Source organism: Anabrus simplex, chromosome 5 (assembly GCF_040414725.1).
Source record: "Anabrus simplex isolate iqAnaSimp1 chromosome 5, ASM4041472v1, whole genome shotgun sequence".
Lineage (NCBI taxonomy): Eukaryota > Metazoa > Arthropoda > Insecta > Orthoptera > Tettigoniidae > Anabrus > Anabrus simplex.
This window is the reverse complement of record NC_090269.1, coordinates 323,838,753-323,860,123: the sequence shown is the minus strand read 5'-3', so window position 1 is coordinate 323,860,123 and position 21,371 is coordinate 323,838,753. Positions and strand designations below refer to the sequence as shown.

General features: G+C 38.7%; 1 protein-coding gene across 1 annotated transcript in view; it reads left to right on the top strand.

Moving 5' to 3' along the window:
- Positions 1–21,371, top strand: part of LOC136874874 (uncharacterized) — a 210,034-nt gene that overhangs the window by 14,011 nt on the left and 174,652 nt on the right. The window contains exon 3 of the mRNA XM_067148570.2: positions 12,263–12,370. Within this exon, the coding sequence (XP_067004671.2) occupies positions 12,275–12,370 (96 nt within the window). The 5' untranslated portion in view covers positions 12,263–12,274. The remainder of the gene's footprint in view (positions 1–12,262; positions 12,371–21,371) is intronic.

Genomic DNA, 21,371 nt, shown 5'->3' with positions numbered 1-21,371 from the left:
CAGGGGCCCTCTATTTGTCAACTTCCTCGAGCATGGAACCACAATCAATGCACAGTGCTGTATAGACACTGCAGAAACTGTGATGTGCCATAAAGTCAAAATGTCTTGGAAATCTGTTGGACAGAGTCATCCTCTTGCATGGTAATGCTCGCCCCCCGTACTTCCAGTTAGGCGAAGGCTGCACTTCAGTGATTTGATTGGGAAACACTTCAACATCCTCCATACAGCCCGGATCTTTCACTTAGTGATTTTCACATTTTTGACGACCTGAAGAAAGATATTCATGGACGCCAGTTTCATTTGGATGAGGAAGTGCAAGAGTGGGTGCGGTTGTGGATCTGGCAGTGACCTATCTCTTTGTACAAAACTGGAATTTATTATCTTGTCACCCTGTGGGATAAATGTATTAACACTTTTGGTAATTACTTTTGAATAAAACCATTCCATGGTCACGTTGCAGCGGATGTTTGGTTTTAATTCGACTGCCCCTTATATATTGATGTTCGAGATTTAATGTAAAATTAGGAAATGTGAATTCATTTCATCATATTTTGAAATTTTTTACCAGGCATCAAAATACATGAACAGTACTAATATTAGTGTGTAGAATTCAGTGGGTGAGAAAAAAAACACAAGTGCTTTATCATGTACCGTTTACAAGGTATCAATTAAAAAAGTATCCTAAAATTCTTGTATTATGTGAATTTACAGAAATATGAAAATATTCATATAAAAAAACCCTGCCACTCATAACAATTGGCAGAATACATAATATTATACCTTACTATCTGGAAAAAAATACTACGGGACTAAGACACCCCTAGGTGGAAATAAAATACAACCTCAATGTTATATTGCTTTGGATTTATTGAATGCTTTAGAAACTTTATAGTGTATTACATAATTACAAACAGAAAAAACTATGCAGAGAATATTTTCATGAAACAAAACACCTGTTTCACCCTCGGCTCTTTATCTTTGGGCAGCCATCTGTCTAAAATTCTTGAAGGTTTGGGTGATTTGACAACACAAGACCAACATAGTGAAAGGGAGTAATAAATCTGTCAGCATTGATAGTCTATCTGAGGAAAGAAAAGATAAGATAAACACAGCCCTTAGATGAATGTAGTACCATAGTCTTCAGTTGGCTTTCTTTTCTTGTTGTTGTTGGAGTAATAATCGCTGGTTTTTAAGTGTTTCTTAGTGTAGTGTATAGTGATATGGTATTGCCCCCTTTATTTGCCAAGCTAAGCCCAGCCAGTGAGCGAGAGATCCCAAGGTGGACCATTCGTTCATGGCTTTCTGTTTTCTAGAGGGATCTAAGGGAAAAGGGGTGACGACCAAGCAAAAAAAAAAAAAAATTAAAAAACAACATTCTGACATTTATTGACACAAGCATTCATTGAACAACAAAATATCCCTGCTGAGATTAAATACAATGCTCTTTCATGATGTCTCATCTTCCAGTATTAATTTACAATCGATCAAAAATAATCTTCATCCTCCATCTCTGTAGTTAAGCTCTGGAATCAAAATGTCAAAAAAAAAAGAAAGATTAGGCCCTTACTGCCTTTTAAAAGAAAAATATTTAAATGAAAATATATCCTGAGCCTCCTATAATTAATAATTAATCAGTAGAAATTCTGTTGGAAAATCTGAGTCAACTCCAAGATCGTAATTAATTAATTATTATTATTATTATTATTATTATTATTATTATTACTTTCCAGTATTATCTGGGTAACATTTACTTTGATTGTCACATGATCGTGTTCACAAATTGGTGTATTTCATTAGATAATTCTCACTGTAATCACGACACACATTTGTCAAATTAATTAATTAATTATTTAATTATTATCATTATTACTCGTTACCTCCTAAGCTGAAATTAATTATGCTTTTTGTGGACGTTTAATTTATTTTTTTTTACTTGCACAGTATTTGAAGTTTCGAATCAGTTTGAAAATAGTTTGGAAATTTTAATTATAAATGCACTGAAAATTTTTTCATAACCACGTGTGAATTAGTTAAGGATTAATTTATAAATCACTTGCCTTTGCTGAAAATGAACTAGATGATCTTTCGTCTAAATCTGTGATAAATGAAAATCAAATCCTAGCCTAGTCTTACTTGACTTTATTCTCAGCAAATTGTTCCTTAAAGTACACTTAACAAATTATCATGGTGGCAAATCAACGTTGAAATAATCTGTGCTATTGCAATGAACGCATGACCAGATTAAAGCACACTGAATAATTGAAAACATGAAAATATTCCTAACTGCATCACACACACATCACATTCACCCAAGGGTAACACGTATTTTATGTACACAATATTTACAACGAATCCTGCCATTATGAATTAATTAATTATTTTTAACATGGTCACTTCAATAAGATCCAGTACATGAACTCATGTCTGGTAACATTCTCAATTCAATTAGTGGCTAGTGATCGAACTAGTGTTGTCACTTGAAATGAAATACTTTTTAAATAAAAACGGAGATCCATCTAAATTTCAGAGATTAACTTGAAGATTCTAACAGAATTCAATAATCATCACCATCACATGGGTTACAAGTCACAAGTGTAGCATTCGTGAGCCTTAATCACATTATTATTATTCCCTACTCATGGAATGTATTCAACACGTACTCCACTTTATTATAATTCACACTCTGTTCCCAAAGACACAGCAACATATTATCCAATTAATACCCCTCAGGATCACCAATATTCCAGGCGCAATCATGAACTAAGCACATCAAATATCATATATAAGAAAATCCTAAGTCAATTTATAGCCCATGACCGTTTAATTACATTTTTAACCCGGTCTTCTACTTGAATTTATTATTATTTTTAGTGATTACTAGGTCTATCAGTCCTCATGAAATGTTGTGAAATTAGATGACACAATCCTAAAAAATTGCAAGTGAACTTGGATGACACTCAATTCGACACTATTTCACAAAAATTAAGTACAACTCCATATCACGATATTTCCAATATCATACGTAAGCAAATGAAGTTTATCGCGTGGTCAGTGATTTTAACATGTCTAAATCCGACATTGGAGAATTCATTCAAAGACAGACTACAACAAGTAGTCTAATAGATTTCAAATTTCAGTCACACACATGTAACTCAACTACCGTGACACCTTGAGAATGAAAATGGAAGTAACTCAATCTACTGCAAAAACAAATAGAACTACGATGTAGGGAAGAAAGATCATCTAGTTTTACATGAATGAGAAAGATATCAAACAATTAAAATGGTACTAAGTTTAGCTGAAGTTCGATTCCAGGTTGAGATCCGTCATTCCGGCATTTTCCCGTCAGTCACCTCCTCCAGGCAGAAATACCTTACATGGTTAGCAGGTCATGGAGACACAGCAGTAGACGTCCCATGATGAAATTCCGCTGAATCTTGTAGAGGCAGAATCCATCTTGAAGTTCACGTTGATTCGTTGGGATGAGTTTCGCCACGTGCCAGTAATGTAAGCTGTAACTAATGCAACAAATATTAGAATTTGCACACACACGTCGGAATATTTAATGTTCTCATGGAGAAATGAACTTAACTTGGATCACTAATTTTGAAGTACACTTCCATAAGACTTTATCATAAATAACTGCAATGAATTGGCAGAGTAAATGTCTGCCTGCACGGCTGAATTTATTTCCACGTGGTGCCGATGAATATCGTCGGGAGCAACAGAGTAGCAGAGTAGATTAGCATAGAGTAGAGGCAAAGTAGAGCAGCAGAGAGTGATTTAATGTGAACATGAGGTTTTATAGTTTTCGCTCGGGGGGTGTGCCTTTTCTAGAGATGACCATTGGTTCACAGGGTCTCTTGTAATTGGTTGTGACTGTTCTGGAAGCTTCTCGTCTACTCGTCTGCTGGTCGGCATGCGCGTGCTTCTCGCTTGGGAAACTAGTCTGTCATGTGATCAACTCTTGTACTCAATCGAAGACAGATCAATATTTGCTCCCACTGAATTGGAAAAAATCAGTTTGGTGCACTCACATAGCTTTCCAAATGATCAATCCAACTCCTGGCAAACAATAAAATTTTCAATGTCGACCTGTCATAAATAATCCAATGATGACCAAATTTGATAGGGACAGTATGCAATATGGCTTCAGTCTCTGCAGCACCAGAAAGGCAGTGTGTGAACAATCCAAACAACTTCTGTTATGTATGTGGTTCATACTTGTTACAGAGGCAGAAACATAATATTACACCCTTCATAAAGGAGAGCCTACATGGCTCAGGTGGCAGTACTCCAGCCTCTCACCGCTGGGTTCCATGGTTCAAATCTTGGTCACTCCATGTGAGATTTGTGCTGGAAAAAGCGGAGGTGGGACAGGTTTTTCTCCGGGTTTTGCAGTTTTCCCTGTCATCTTTTATTTCAACAACACACTCTAATATCATTTCATTTCATCTGTCAATCTTTAATCATTGCCACTGAGGAGTGTGACAGGCTTCAGCAGCCAGCACAATTCCTATCCTTGCCGCTATATGGGGGCTTCATTCATTCCATTCCTGGCCCGGTGGGTAGACTGCAAACAGGCTGTGTATTTTTCACATGTTTTAATAAGATACACTTGCATATTTCAAAGTTAAGCTTGGAGATCAAGACAAAAATTGGGCATCGCATACTATATGTAAAACATGTTTTGAAGTACTAAGACAGTAGTTTAGTGGAAAACAGAATTCATGCCATTTGAAATTCTCATTATTTGTTGTGAACCAAAAATCATTATGATGATTGCTACGTCTGTCTGTGCAGTGTATCGGGGTACAGATTGACGTCGATCTTCCTAGTATGAGCACTACATTGTCACACAGGGCACAATATTCAGCCACTGGATAAACCATAGTGAGGGCAGTAGCGCAAAGTGAGGATGCATCAACTCCCCTTGTAGTCCCAGCTAGTTTCTTCATGATGTTGTTTTGTGACTTAAGTTTCTGACTTATGTTTTCCAGGTGTCTTTTGTATATTAAAGAATGGTCTAAGTTGATGCCAAGGTACTTGGAGTTGAAATTATGTTTAATTCTTTGTTGTCAGAACACAACATTGAGTTTTTGGTGAGCTATTTGGTTACACCGATGGAATGAGCATACTTCTGTCTAAGCCAGATTTGAGCAAAGTCTCCACTTCGTGCAGTATGCATTGAAGGTTTCCAAGTCATTGGAGAGAATGCATTCCCTCTCTTTTAATGTGACAATTTGGACAGCGATGTGTAAATCATCAGCACAGCAGAATTTCCTGCTGATGGTGTCAGACGTGTCATTGGAGTACAAGTTGAAAAGTAGTGGGGCTAATACAGATCCTTGAGGTAGTCCATTTTTTACTGTAGAAGACTTGCTTGTCTTTTGCCCTATGGTGACTGTGAAGTACTGATTTGTCAGCATGTTCTTCAGAAGGGCTGTAAATTTTTGTCAGTGTGTATTCTTTTCAAGTTTGAATAGTAGTCCATTCAGCCAAACTGTATCATATGCCGCTGTCAGGTCAACAAAAGCGACGAATGTCTTTAGCTTCTTCTGAAATCCTGCCTCAATGTATGATGTTAATGCTAACACTTGTCCATAGCAGCTTCGTTTGATTCTGAAACCCGCCTGGTATATTGGTGTTATGTTATTTATTATTTCCTGGATTCAGTTGAGGATGAGGCGTTCCAACATTTGTAGCAAACACTCAGTAGTGCAATAGGACGGTAGCTTGAGGGATCATATGATGGTTTTCCTGGTTTGAGGATTACTATTGTGTGAGCCATGTTTTCCCATGCTTCCCAAGATATCTTATGATTTCAGGGAAAATATCATCTAAACCTGTGGCCTTCCTCATTTTTAACATGTTGATAGCTTTCTCAATTTCTTCTTGGCTGATGAATTAGCAAGAGTAGAGTCATTTTGGAGGCTGCTGTCCAATTTCTTCATCTCTCTCTCTCAATGTGTTTGTTTGTAGTGGGGTCTATTGGAATTTTGTCAGCTCTTGATTTGATGTGTAATGCCATTTCATTTGGTGTTGAATATGCTGGTCCTAAGTGGTAGTAGCATTTCAGTGTACTGTTTGAGATGTTCATAGTAAATCTGGTCGGGGCCAGCTGCCGTCCCATTTCTTACTTTTTTCACTGCTTCTAGGGCTTCTGTTTCCTTTATGGGTCATGATGTAGTTGTAGTGTCTATCCCTGAGGGGTGACTCAGTGAATTTTGTACATAATCAAAGTTTCAGCTGTTCAATATTTCCTCAAAGTGAGTCTCCCATGTACTCATAGGTATTTCCTTGCCCTTTGGTGTTGCTTTCTTCTGTAGTGCGATAATATACACTTAAGAAAATGGAAATTGCAACACCATGAAGGCTTTGGTTGTTTGTGTTGATTTTCAAGATATGGAACGATGCCATGTAGGTATGTAAACGATCAAAGTTTCAGACCTATTGGATTGTTGCTACAGGTCTCCCGCGGAGTAATCAACTCCAGTATACGGACTCTGGTGTAGCGTAGTTGACTTTCAGTCTGTGCAGTGAAGTGTTCCCCGTCAAACATGCCTCGATGACAGAGAAGAGCACGCTATCAACAACTGTCGCTGTTTGAGAGGGCTCGAATAATTGGGCTGTGTGAGGCTGGATTATTGCTAAGGACTGTCGCTGCATGTGTTGGCCAACAGGCATCTACGATATAACAGTGGTCAAATGAAGGTACCCACACTCATAGACCTGGCACAGGCCCAGCGTGACAGACAACTGTGAGAGAGGATCGCTGCATCATTCGGATGGCCCGGATGGAACCCCATGCAACAGCAGCGCAAATTCAAGCAGCTGTGGCACCCCATGTTACACAACAAACAGTTGGTAATTGCCTGCGTGCAGCTGGCTTATAAGCCTGTATACCTGCAGAAGGTGTTCCTTTGACCCCACAACAGCGACGTGTAAGGTTGGCCTGGTATCGAGAAAAATCGATGTGGGTCGACGAATGGCATAGGGTCATCTTTGGTGATGAATTGTGCTTCTGTCTTGCCCGCAGTGATCGCCAAAATCGTGTGCGCCGACGTACCGGGGAGAGGGGCCACCCAGAATTATTGTCGAGAGGCACACAGGGCCGACACCAAGCATTATGGTCTGGGGAGCTATTGGCTTTAATGTGAAATCACAATTAGTGCTTGTTGAGGGCACTATGACTGCTCGACACTACGCTGATAGGGTACTCAATCCAGTGGTTGTCCCTATGATGGCGAACATTGCTAATGGGATGTTTCAGCAGGACAGTGCCCGGGTTCACACTGCACGCATCTCTAGAGAAGCTCTCCACGACATCACAACCTTAGAATGGCCCGCCAGATCCCCGGACCTCAGTCCTATTGAGCATGTGTGGGACATGATGGGTCGACAGCTGGCCAACCGTCCACAGCCGCCCACAACTCTGGAACAACTGACCCATGCAGTGCAGCAAGCATGGGCCACAATTCCTCAGGAAGCGATCCAGGGCCTTATTGACTCCATTCCTCGATGAATTCATCAATGTATTGCAGCTCATGGTGGGCACATCCTGTATTGATTGTTGTCCAAACTTGCAGTCAGAGAGACCTGAAAGTGTAATCATCAATTCACAACTGAACAGTCGTCCTGCATGTTCAATTGCAGCAATGTAGCACCTCTCCTTCTGGGTGTTGGAATTCCCATTTTCTTCAGTGTATATAGATATATAGGGGGACATTCCGCAATAAAAGTTCTGTATAAAGGTAAAGGAGAAACAAACAACCCTAACTCATACAGCGGAGTGGCACTGGAGAATATTTCCTTCCAGATCTACACAAAGATAATAGCAAACAGACTGGAAGAAGAAGCAGATATACCGGACTGCCAGTTTGGATTCACTCGAGGGAGAAGCACTATACAGGCAGTTAGTTGTTTGCTTGGAGAGATAGAAGAGGCATTGAGAAAGGGTAAAACTACACTGTCTCCATTGACTATAAGAAAGCGTTTGACCTATTAGACAGACAAATCATAATGGAAAAAGATAAAAACATGACTGGAGTGAATAATCAGATAACAACATCATTGGAAAACATTTTGAGGTTCAACACAGTTGTTATAGAGGATGGCGTCACTACTTCAGAGCCCATCATACAGATAAATGGAGTGCTACAGGGCGATACCTCAGTCCGCTATTATTTTTGTGTATTGTTCTCTGTTTCCAGTAATTAACACCAATTTTCATCCTGTTAGGGTGCTGTAGGAATAAAAAATCATACAATTAAGTAGTATTGTAGTGTAATAGTAGCCTATATTAATTACCTTATTGTCACGTGATCTTAGTAAACTTACACAGTATTTCTTTCCTTTCATTTTTATTTTGCACAGAATAAGTTATCGTATTTTTCCTTTTCTTTTTGTTATTCAGTAAAGAATGGGTAGGGAGTGCAAGTGTAGGAACTGTGGGTGTGGCCAGGCATTAAGGAGTATGAGGAAGGAGTTGGAGAGTTTGAGGGAGATAATTAGGATTATCTCAGAGGACAGGAAGGAAAGTAGGCATTCCTCAAACAATATACAGGATACAGTAGGTGCAAAAGAGGGATGGGAAGGAAAGGGGGGAATTGTAGACGACAGGTGGTCTAATGTTTTAAGGGGAAGGAGACTGCAGTCTAAGGGCTCCATTCAGGATCAGAATTCAGGGTGGGTGTCTGTGAGAAATCGATACGAGTTACTGTAGGTAGAACAACCGAGGAAAGATGAGGAACAGGGAACTGTTGCTGAGAAGTGTGGAAGTAGGAAAAAGGGAATAAGTAGGAAAGGGAAATGTGGAGTGGAGGATAGGAAAAGACAGGTCATGGGACAGAGAAAAGGGAAGAGGATGTAGCTTCTGCAGCTGTCAGGAAAGATAGGACTGACCAGGGGGGGAGTGGATCAAATGAGGTGGGTAGGGTTGGGGATTCCATTGTTCAACATGTTGGAAAAATGTGTAGAGGATAGGGTACCAGGGTAGAGTATTATCCAGGAATTAGGTTAAGGCAGATGTTGAGGAAAGTAGAAGAGAAGGAGGAGGGAAAGCAGAAGGTGGTAGTGTTTCACGTTGGTACTAACAACGTAAAACAAGCAAGTATAAGTGCCAACATAGTTGGGGATGTGTGGGACGTGGTAAGTGCAGCACGGGTGAAGTTTAAGGAAGCGGAGATTGTTATCAATGGAATACTGTGTAGGAGGGATACTGACTGGAAGGTGATTGGGGATTTAAATGAGACTATGGAGTGGGTATGTGGGAAACTGGGAGTGAGATTTCTAGATCCTAACGGGTGGGTAGGAGATAGGGATCTGCGCTTAGATGGCCTTCACTTAAACCACAGTGGTACATATAAGTTAGGAAATTTGTTTAGAAGGGTTATAGGGAGGTACATTCAGGGAAACGGGGTGGCCTAGGGAGACGTGATAAGGGAATTGGGAACTGGAAATCAAGTAGGGATGACATAAAAATGTTAGTGCTCAACTGTAGAAGTATTGTAAGAAAAGGAATAGAATTAAGACATTTAATAGATATATACTTACCAGATAATGTAATAGGAGTTGAATCATGGCTGAGAAATGATATAATGGATGCAGAAATTTTCTCATGGAACTGGAGGGTGTATCGTAGAGATAGGATAGGAATGGTAGGAGGGGGAGTATTCATTCTGGTGAAAGAAGAATTTGTAAGCTACGAGAAAGTTAAAGATGACAAACATGAAATTCTAGGAGTAAGGCTAATCTCTAAAAATAATAGGCAACGATGTCTTTGGAGTGTACAGAGCGGGAAAGGGTAGCGCAGGCGCTGATTCAGAATTATTTGATAAGATAATCAATCACGTATGTGGGAAACGATAAGGAAAGAAACGTGTTTGTAGCGGGTGATCTCAATTTACCAAATGTCAGTTGGGAAGGTAATGTGAACGACAGGAAGCATGACTAACAAATGGCAAATAAGTTAATATGGGAAGGGCATCTTATTCAGAAAGTGATGGAACCAACTAGAGGGAAGAATATTCTGGATGTAGTGCTGATAAAACCAGATGTGCTCTATAGAGAAACCAAAGTATTAGATGGTGTTAGTGATCACGAAGCTGTTTTTGTGGGAGTTAAAAATAAATGTGAAAGAAAGGAAGGTATTAAAATTAGGACTATCAGGCAGTACTATATGGCTGATAAAACAGGCATGTGGGAGTTTTTAAAATAACTATGATTGGTGGAAAACTGTACTGTAAACAAAAATGTAAACAGACAGGGTGATGGGTTTAAAGCGATTGTTGAGGAATATGAAAATGGTTTGTACCTTTAAAGGTGGTAAGGAATGATAAAGATCCACTATATTATAATTTATAATAGAGAAGTAAAGAGACTAAGAAGGAGGTGCAGGTTGGAAAGAAATAGAGTTAGAAATGGCTGTGGAAGTAAGGAGAAATTGAAGAAATTTATTAGGAAATTGAATCTAGCAAAGAAGTCAGCTAAGGATAACATGATGGCAAGCATAATTGGTGGCCATACAAATTTTAGTGAAAAATGGAAGGGTATGTATAGGTACTTTAAGGCAGAAACAGGTTCCAAGAAGGATATTTCAGGAATCATTAATAAACAAGGGGAGTGTGTATGTGAAGATCTTCAAAAGGCAGAAGTATTCAGTCAGCAGTATGTAAAGATTGTTGGTTAAAAGGATAATGTCCTGATAAAGGAGGTGACTAATACTAAAGAAGTATTAAAATTTGCCTATGACAACAATGACATTTACAGTAAGATACAAAAGTTGAAAACTAGAAAAGCAGCTGGAATTGATAAGGTTTCGGGGGAAGTACTAAAGACAACGGGTTGATATATAGTACCATATCTGAAGTACTTATTTGATTATTGTTTGCATGAAGGTGCTATACCAAATGAATGGAGAGTTGCTATAGTAGCCCCTGGGTATAAAGGAAAGGGTGGTAGACATAAAGCTGAAAATTACAGGCCAGTCAGTTTGACATGCATTGCATGTATGCTTCGGGAACACATTATTTCTGATTATATAAGACATGTTTGTGAAATTAATAACTGGTTTGATAGAAGGCAATTCGGTTTTAGGAAAGGAGCAGAACCAATAGTCATGTTAAATGAAGCCCAACTGGACGGCGTTCCAGTTTTCAAATACATGGGTAGCGTTCTATCAAATGACAACCTAGCAAAACATGAGGTGAACATTCGAATCAGTAAGGCAACACAATTTTACCACCAGGTAAGACACCTGCTGTGGGATGAGCAGATACCTATGAATACAAAAATTACATTGTACATTGTCTTATTATACACCAATTCTTACATACAGTCTCGAAACCACAATACTGACCAATAGAGATAACTCCAAACTCCAGGCAGCTGAAATGAAATTCCTACACACTATGATCTAGAAAACAGGGAAAGACAAGATTAGGAATGAGAAAATTAGAGAGGAAGTAGGAATAGATGATTCTGTTATGATTCTCTCCTCAATAAGATTCAGATATCAAGACTGAAGTGGTTTGGTCTCGTGAAGAGGATGCCAGTTAACAGAACTGCAAGGAAGGAATTTGACAGAAAAGTAGAAGGAAGATGACCCATGGGAAGGCTACGAAGGAAATGGATAGATTTAGTTAAGAATGATGTACTGCTGAGAGGTCATGATTGGGACAGGTTGGTGGAGGAGGAATGGTACAAGGATAGGATGAGATGGAGGAGGCTCATATACCACACCCGGGAAACTGGAGATGGTTTAGGATGTTGATGATGACAAGAAGCTCAAACCATTTTAACTTCCAGGTGGACATTTGAAGAACAGTAACGACTGTGATACAATTTTTAACACATTTTGAAGAGTGCTATTTTATTCTTTAAGATTATGCATGTATCTAGCTGAGGATGGCCCAATCAAAGGGTCAAAACTATTTGTAATGTTTTTAATATAAAATATAGTTGAACTTTAAATTATTGTATTGATCAGGTGGAACATCCCCTCTTTTGAATTATAGATTGAATATTCCCTTTTATTATATTTGCTCTCGCTATGCATCCCCAAAACAATGTGAATTGTGCACAAATATTTATTATCTTAGTTTTTTAGTACTTCTCTACAACCATCTCACTTGTTTCTGCTTCTCTTGCTTAATTTCACTATATCTTCTGTATTTCTGCTTTCAACTCTGACTTATTCTGTGTCAAAACATCTATTTAATTGTATTTATTTTTATAAAGGAATAATTCTGTGTGCTTTCAGGTGCTGACTACAATGAGTACATATGATCCTAGCCTGCACCAAACAGATTGGCAAACTTCTACAGGAGTTGGTCATAAATTTATTCCACCAGTCAGTGAATTCCATGAAGTAATTATCATCAATATTCATATTAACATTATGTATGATTTGTCTGGTATACTGTATATATTTGATTCAGATGTTGCAACTCAAGCTGAGAAAGGAAATCTCATAGAACTTTTAATGACAGTTTTTACCTTTCCATATATCTCATTTGAAAGGAACAAAATGAAATCTCTCCTCAATTTCGTAAAATTATATTGAAGATGATTTGCAACCAGTGCTTGGACACCACATGAATAATTTTCTTTTGTACCCATTCCTGAATTGTTTTGGTTTTTGATTTTTCCCTCTACTGAAAAACATAAAAATACTATCTTTGATTATGTGATATTGATGCAGCAGAAGTGTTCGAGTATTACTGGCAATGGAATAGTAAATTGCATAGACTCCAGATTTCAACTATCTTGTAATGTTTGTATCAAAACAAAGCTAGCAGAATAGCATATATAATGGTGAGTTTCAAGACCACTTTTGACTACTTTTAAATCTATAACAGGATCATTGGAGAATATTGCCTTATAGTTGCAGGTGATAGCAGACTTAGTGAACACCAGACCAATTTTCTGCAATTCTGACTGAAGCTATTTTTTTTCCATACATCTAACTGTTGCTGAGAAATGAAACTTCCATAAAGACATTTTACAAATATATGTTGCAGGTAAACAAAGTTTTTAAATTTGGTCATCATTGTATGGAAGGCTTTGAGATATTCTTCTAACTTCATTACGACAGTAGGTAGGCCTGTTACTATTCCAGTACACAGCCCCTCTAGGGACACCATGGCCTTATGTTGGTGTGGAAGCTTGTCTGCTCTTTGACCCCAAGAGCTGTGTCAGCTCAGGTGGACTGCCCTCGGTGTATGACCATACTAACAAGATGCATTCCAAGTTCTCCGAGAGGCCTCTGCACTCTTTTCCTTCATTTCTATTTCTACTTTTTCTATCCAAACCACCTTAATTTCCATTTCTCTGAATGTCTAGCAAACCTGTCTGTCTTGGATACTCGCCCTGCGAATGGGGGCTGTAGAATAACATCCATGGTATCCCCTCCCTCTTTAAGAGGTGACTAAAAGAGCTCCATGGTCTCCTAACTTGGGAGCGTGTGTTGGCATGAAAAAGAGCCCTTAGCTGAGTCCTGGCATTGAATCCACTTGTGCCAGGCTCCTCAATTTCATCTATCTCATCCAACCTCCCTTGGTCAACTCTTGTTCTTTTCTGACCTTGATGGTATTAGGTTTACAAGGCCTAGGGAGTCTTTCATTTTCATGCCCTTCATGGCCCTTGTCCATTTTTGGCCGATACCTTCATTTTTTGTACGTCGGATCCCTTCCATTTTTTCTCTCTGATTAGTGTTAATAGAGGATGGTTGCCATGCCCGTTTAGTTTCCGTTGGGGTCAGGCACTGAACTGATTAAGTGATTGGCATAACTTCACGGAAGACACTGGGGCGGAGGGGCCTCAACCCCTACATGGCGCGTCCCATATGGCTGATAGGGGATGTTCCTGTAGATATACAGGACAGGTGTGAATAAGGCTTAGCCAAATAAACACCCGCAGATAAACTGAGGCAAAAAGGACTGCAGTCAACGGTCTCGATGGTAGAAGGGGATATTTCCCAACGGCTGAGAGGGCGGAAGAACTGGCTCTACGGCTAACAACCGCAGTTCTAACCACAGACAGAGTAATCTGTCCCACCAAGCATTACCATGAGGTAACACTATGCATCATGGAAACACTTTCAAGGAAAACTACCCCAGGTGGTACCCAGCATCCACCGTCGCATCAGGCAGCGCAAACAAGCCTTCGGATTCTGGGGAGCTTGTACCAACATGCAAGATGGAGTCGGAGTCATCTGGTAGCCAGACTGATGATGTACTTAATGACTAACCTAAAACGAAATATACGGACAAAGAAACATCACTATTCTGGAACTATCAACATACAGACTCTACTTTGGATGGGGAAATTAAAACGGAAAATCAGAATATCCTAATACTAGCAGTGCAAGAGACACTTTTTACTGATATTAATATGTTTGATTCAGAAAATTAAAGAATCTTTAAGGGTAAACCTGAACAAAAAATTGGAAGAAATCTGCAGTAACTTGGCACAGCATTTTGCGTAAACAGTTGAGTTATTGACTCCGTAATGGATTTCTCTTTTCCTTCTGATAGACTCTCCACTCTAACACTGAAGTGTGCAAACAAGAGATATACACATTATTCAATGCTCACGGCCCCATAAACGAAGACAACAGAAAAAATCCTGATAAGGTGAAAATATTCTGGGATCAATTGGAGAATGAATTGCTAAAGATGCCAAGCAATCATGTCAAAATTCTGATGGGTGATTTCAACGCACAGGTCGGGAAAGAACGTCAGTTCTGAAAAATAGTAGGTGGTTATCCAGCTCATACCAGAACAAATACGAATGGGAAGAGACTTATTGACTTATGTGAGACTTTTGATCTTAAATTAATATTCACATACTTCAAAAGACTGCCAAGGAGAAAGAAAACATGGTGTGCTCCACAGAAAAACCTAGGTGAATATCAACTGGACCATGTTGCAATTTCAAGGAGAAACACTAAAGAAATTATGAATGTGGTAGTACAGAAAGGAGCCAATCTTGACTGATCATTTCTTGACCTGCATAAAATTCAAGCTGTTACCGCTAAACAAGAAGAGACTCTCTCTAAATGTGTCAATAAATGTAAGTCACGAAAAACTTCAAGAAAAAGACATATGTGGGAGAAGAAAATGGAGACTTGCGAGGATATTCGAGAGAATATGGCTAATATAGCTAACGATGTTGCACCATTGTGACAAATTCGCAGACACCGATGGTGGACCACAGACTGTGATGTACCAATTGATAGGAGAGCTGCAGCCTATAAAGCATTGTTACACAGATAAAACAGAAGATAATTTGAGACATACAAAGAGGTACACAGATAGACAGCAAAGACCCTCCGGCAAGCCAAAAGGAATCAAATGTCTGAAGAAATCCAAAGTATTGACACGGAATTTAAGAACAATAACTACAACCTTTTATAGGACCTATAAAGAACACATAAATCGATATCAACCATCTACCATGGGATTTCGAAGGGGAGATGGAAAATTGGCTGTGAATAGGAATGAAAATTGTGAGATATTAGCTACATATTATGGGAAATTGTTGAACTGTGAAAAACCTAAAAATAAATGGCCAAAAGAGAATCCAAAGCAACGGAATGAAAACTCAATACCCCGTAAGGACCAACTGATGAGCCCAACTTAGCACATGAGGGCGAAACGCAGGCAACCAAGAATGAGTTAGCTGGAAAATTTATAATGTCCAATAATGGACCATTATATTGGTATTATAAATTTATTCATTCAGGACAAATATTTCATGTTCCCTATGGGAATCAACATATATATCATCTGATGGCCAGGCAGGCATCGATTTTTGGAAGTGAGACATAGTCTCTCTTAGTAAATTGGCACTGTTGGTGGCTTCAAGTAGCATATGCAGTGGCCTCCACAGTATGCACTAGCCTTGCGTCTTGGTAGGTGTGCTAAGGACCAACTGATGAGCCCAACTTAGCACATGAGGACGAAACGCAGGCAACCAAGAATGAGTTAGCTGGAAAATTTATAATGTCCAATAACGGACCATTATATTGGTATTATAAATTTACTCATTGAGGACAAATATTTCATGTTCCCTATGGGAATCAACATATGTATCAATACCCCCTGATGAAAAAGAACTCCATGAAATAATTACAGACTTAAGGAACAACAAAGCTGCAGGGGAAGACTCTGTCACAGCAGAGATGCTGAAAAGTGGTGGAGAAATTGCAGTCACAATTTTGCCTTTGCTGATGACTTTGCGCTGCTATCTAGGAATACTGACACAGCAATAGAACAGCTGAATGTACTAAAACTACAAGGACTACAGATTTATTTTTAAAACAATTAAATATATAACAATACATCAAAATAGCCCCTCGGTACCTGAAGACAGAACGTGGTAAAATAGAAAGAGTTGATCACTTTAAGTACTTGGTTGAAATAGTGCAATTGAAAACTAATGAAAGAGAAGCAAACAACACCAGATGGGAGAAGATGGCTGCGGCTTTTTGTAGGACATATCCTATGTACAAGAAGAAAACCATCTCCAGATGAGCTAAACTAAGGCACTACAATACAGTGATTAAAACGGAATGTCTGTATGCTAGTGAATACCTCTAAATGACAAGGAAAGTGGGACTGAGAGAAGCTGAGAAATTCAAAAGAAAGATCCTTCGCAAAATAATGGATTCAAAGATTGTGGATGGACAGTATAGGTTGTGAGGAAGGGAAGAACTTTACTGTGACAATGAAAGGCTGAGTCCATGAGAAAACAGAGACTTAAATTGTATGGGCATTTATTTAGAATGGATGAGAAGAGACTAATGAAAAGGATTTTCACAATACTAGACAGCAGACCTAAAGTGTCGGACAAATGGTTCAGGGAGATGAGAAAGGATCTCAAACATGTGGGACTAAATTCAGAAGACATCTCAAACCGAACAAAATTTAGGTCAGTGATCGACAAATTCCAGGGATTCCATGATGAACCAAAACTTAACCATGGGTGGACGAAAGAAAGAAGACAGGCTGCCGGAGCAAGGATGCTAAAGTTTTGGGCTGTGAAGAAGGCTTCCAGAAACATGTAACTGTTACCTAACATGGTCTCTAATGGGCGTAAATGAATGTATATATAATAGAGGATGGTTGTCCAGTTATATTTCCTCTTAAAATGACAATACCACCACCACCATCTTTTACAGCACAGAAAATGATCTAGCCAATCCTTTGTGCATTTCCCACTTTAGCATGCTCCCCTCTTCATGCCAGTATACAGTGAAGAAAAGAGCCCCATTTTCCTTCTATGCGTATTACTATAATAACACTGTACAACACTGAATTCCTTTCAGATGTAAACTATATCAGTTACAATATTTTCAGACCCACAGAACACGAAAATATATTGAATTTTGCGTATCACCTAAATATGTTGAGGTATTACTATTGCACCTATAGCACACCCTATAGCAGAAGTGGTTGTTCTTCTGTGGCAAATGAGGAGGGGAGGGTTGGGTGCAGGTTGCACTGCTGTCTCTCAAGATGGATAAATTTCTCTTTTATTCTTAGGTATATGGATGTTGCTAGACTGTATTGTGAAAAACATGAAGTAGTGACTTCTGTGCAAATCATGTTATACTGTGAATAAATCATTGATAGTAGAGTGGTGTTTTGTACAGTGCTGTGAAGTAGAATTAAAGTATTAGGATAAATAATTACAAGATATCATATAGAATGGTTATAATTTTTCAGTGTTTCGCTGGTGTGAGAATTCCCCTAATTTATTCTGTTACTTAGTGGAGGGTAAGAAATTTCAGTGCAGGATTATAACACCCCTACTTGTGAAGACTTACAAGTTAGATTTTGGAAAATATAGTAGTTTTGTAAATAATGTTAACAAGTGGGCACCCAACTACTGCTGTACAAAGTGCCATGGAACTTAATATATTGTTTAGCCCTAGAACTGGCAATGTTAAATCCTGTGGTGGCAGCCATATTTGTCGGCTTTTACTTGTCTACATAAAATACAAAATATCCGCAAAATAAAAAATAAATCTATGAAGTTTTGTGTATTTATGTAAAGCTAATACACTGAGGATTGTCGTGGTGACACGAAACTGCATAAATGTTTTGTCTAGAGAAATGTACAGTCTGCTCAAAAGGTGTAATTCCTAAATTCAAAATACTAATAAAATTTCAATCATATGTACACAAAATTGGAACATGTCACAAACAAACTGAAATATTCAGATTGTCTATAATGCATCTGTAATGTACTAGCAAAAGTTTTATCACTCTGAGAGGTATATTCTTTAAAATATTAGGTAAAACTTATTGGCATGCATTTGGAGGCATGACCTCAGCCACATTGTTATGTTAGGTTGCTTTACGGGAGGTTCGTCATCACTTTCATTTCCGATATTTAATGCGAAAAGATAGTGGATAAACATTCCAAATCTGAATCTGTCAGTTCATTCTCTATAATCTCAAAGTCAGATCTGCCACTTTCATCTTCCAACAAATTTCACACCACTTCATTTCTTATTTTCCAAAATGAAGTGAAGATGCTATATTTAGACACACACTGTACATAAATGCATATAATAAATCAAATAATAATATACAAACAGAACTAAATAACTTGCACTGAATGGAAAACTACGAAATAAAATGAAATAGAATAGCAAAGCAGAGCCCATGAAGGTTTGTTTACAAACACTACAGAAATGGTGCTCAAACAGATCGTCGGAAAACTGCACTAATTTATTTCTGTGAAATTTCACCCAAAGAGGTTGTAAATATGAATCAAAGTGAACTCACAGCTGCTGTCGACATCGAGAATGATAAGAAGTAGACTGTCATGACATCTGTTGAAGAAAGGAGGAAATTACGAGGAGAAATATGAACATGTCAAATATTCAACAGTGCCACTACAGCAGGGACCAATGATTGATTGATCGATCAATCTTGTGTAGTGGCCTCTACTATTTGACGTCCATGGGCGACATGCATTTGGGTGTGTGATGATGATAATGAGCTAAGGAACGGGTGAAATCCGGTGTTGGTACATAATGTACTCCTCTTGAATAACACTAAGGGGTCTGCTCAAGACCTAAGATCCCCATCCAATGGACAAATCATTATGTCCTCACTCCTTATCAATCAATCGATTAATCAATACTGATCTGCATTTAGGGCAGTCGCCCAGGAGACAGATTCCCTATCTGTTGTTTCCTAGCCTTTTCTTAAATGATTTCAAAGAAATTGGAAATTTTTTGAACATCTCCCTTGGTAAGTTATTCCAGTCCCTAACTTCCCTTCCTATAAACGAATATTTGCCTGAATTTGTCCTCTTGAATTCCAACTTTATCTTCATATTGTGATCTTTCCTACTTTTAAAGACACCACTCAAAATTATTCATCTACTAATGTCATTCCATGCCATCTCTCTGCTGACAGCTCAGAACATACCACTTAGTCGAGCAGCTCGTCTTCTTTCTCCCAAGTCTTCCCAGCCCAAACTTTGCAACATTTTTGTAATGCTACTCTTTTGTCAGAAATGACCCAGAACAAATGGAGCTGCTTTTCTTTGGATTTTTTCCAGTTCATGAATCAAGTACCGTATAATCTCGAATACCACCCGCACTGTTTTTTCGAAAATATCGCTTCCAAATTGGGTGCAGGTCTTATTTAAAATTTTGGGAAATTTATCTTTCCAAATGCACATAAATTGGGCATCACCACCGGTGCGGCTTGGCGACAATGCTCTCTCCGCTCTCAGTATCTGCTACTTCCGCGCTTGGTGCCAGTCTCACGCACGTTCTTGGAGTATCAACATGAATTCCACAAAGCATTTGCGATCTTTTACTGCGAGTGAGAAACTGAAAGTAGTTCCGAAGCCAAAATTATTGGAAATCGTGCCGCCGGTAGGAAATACGATATTGACGAGTCATGTATTCGCGATTGGAGAAAGAAGAAAAATGTGCTATTAACATGTAGTGGAGATCGTAGAGCTTTTCGTGGACTGAGTATACTGTTTCCAGAAATTGAAAAAAACTTTATAAATATGTGACAGAAAGGCAGGAATTGGAATATGGTGTGTCAACCGAAATGTGTCAGCTAAAGGCATTAGAGATCACAAAGGAACTTTCAACGGAAGGGTTTAAGGCAACATAAAATAAAAGTGGGTAATGCTAGTGCATGATATTTCTGTCTATAAAGAAGAACTAAGTTTTTTTTTGTAGTTTCTAGAGAGTATCTCTGTCTTTATTTTGTGTGCTAAATGTGTGACAGTGTTATCTAGTGTATCCATGGTTGTTTAATAGTGTTTTAGGGCCATAATTATTCTTTAATTTTATGCCCTAAGCGTCATCCATCTTGCTTATAGCTACAATCGGTCCATAGATATTACTATTTAGAGGGTAACTCGTTTATTTTTTGATCATTATCTTTGCCCTAACTGGCACCCATTTTGTTTCAATAGACAATAGACAGACAAGAGTATAGAAATCGAGATGATCTCTAGCGATTCCTGTGGAGAATGCAAAAAGGCAGTAACAGAAACTACGGCAGCGGTAGGGTGTGATGGTAGATGCAAATGATGGTTCCACGAAGAATGTTCAGGAGTCAGTGCAGGGGATTTCACAACACTAAAGAAACCAACCTGCACGTTATTCTGGCTATGCAAGGAATGTAAGGAGGACTTTGTACTAATGAAAAATGGCAAAGAGGAATTAAAGGGACTAAGAACTGAAATAAAAAACATGAAGGAAGAAATTAAAGAAATAGTATTGCAAGAAATAAGCAAGGTATTACAAATACAGAAGGAAAGGGTGACAGCAGTTGAGAACCCCAGTATGTATGTGATTAAGAATTCAGATGGAATTGAAAAGAGAATCATGAAAAAGACAGCCCCGCAACCGCCAAGGGTGGAGCAAGGTCATCCAAGAGATGAACACAATGCCACGGCAATTTTGAGGCGGGCAAGTGATACACAGCGACGAGCCAGCGAAGGAGACGCTTGCTCATCAAACCTTATAACACCCACAACAACACCTACAATGGAAAGACAAGATCAATCTGACTTGAGAAAAATGATGCAGAACCAAGAAGAAAGTCGTACTTCATCCTCTGTTGTATCACGCAAAGTTATGAGGAAAAATCAACAAACTAATGGTATAATAGGAAAGAAAGATGACACCAGCAGTAAAAATAACCTAAGAGCAACCGTGCACAGGGCCTGGCTATACGTTGGGCGTTTACACAATGAAACAACTATAGAGGACATGAGAATCTATATGAAAGGCAATGGCATTACAGATATGGAATGCGATCAAATAAATCAAAGGGGGTATAAAAAGGTTTTCCGTATTGGAATTCCTTTTTGTGAGC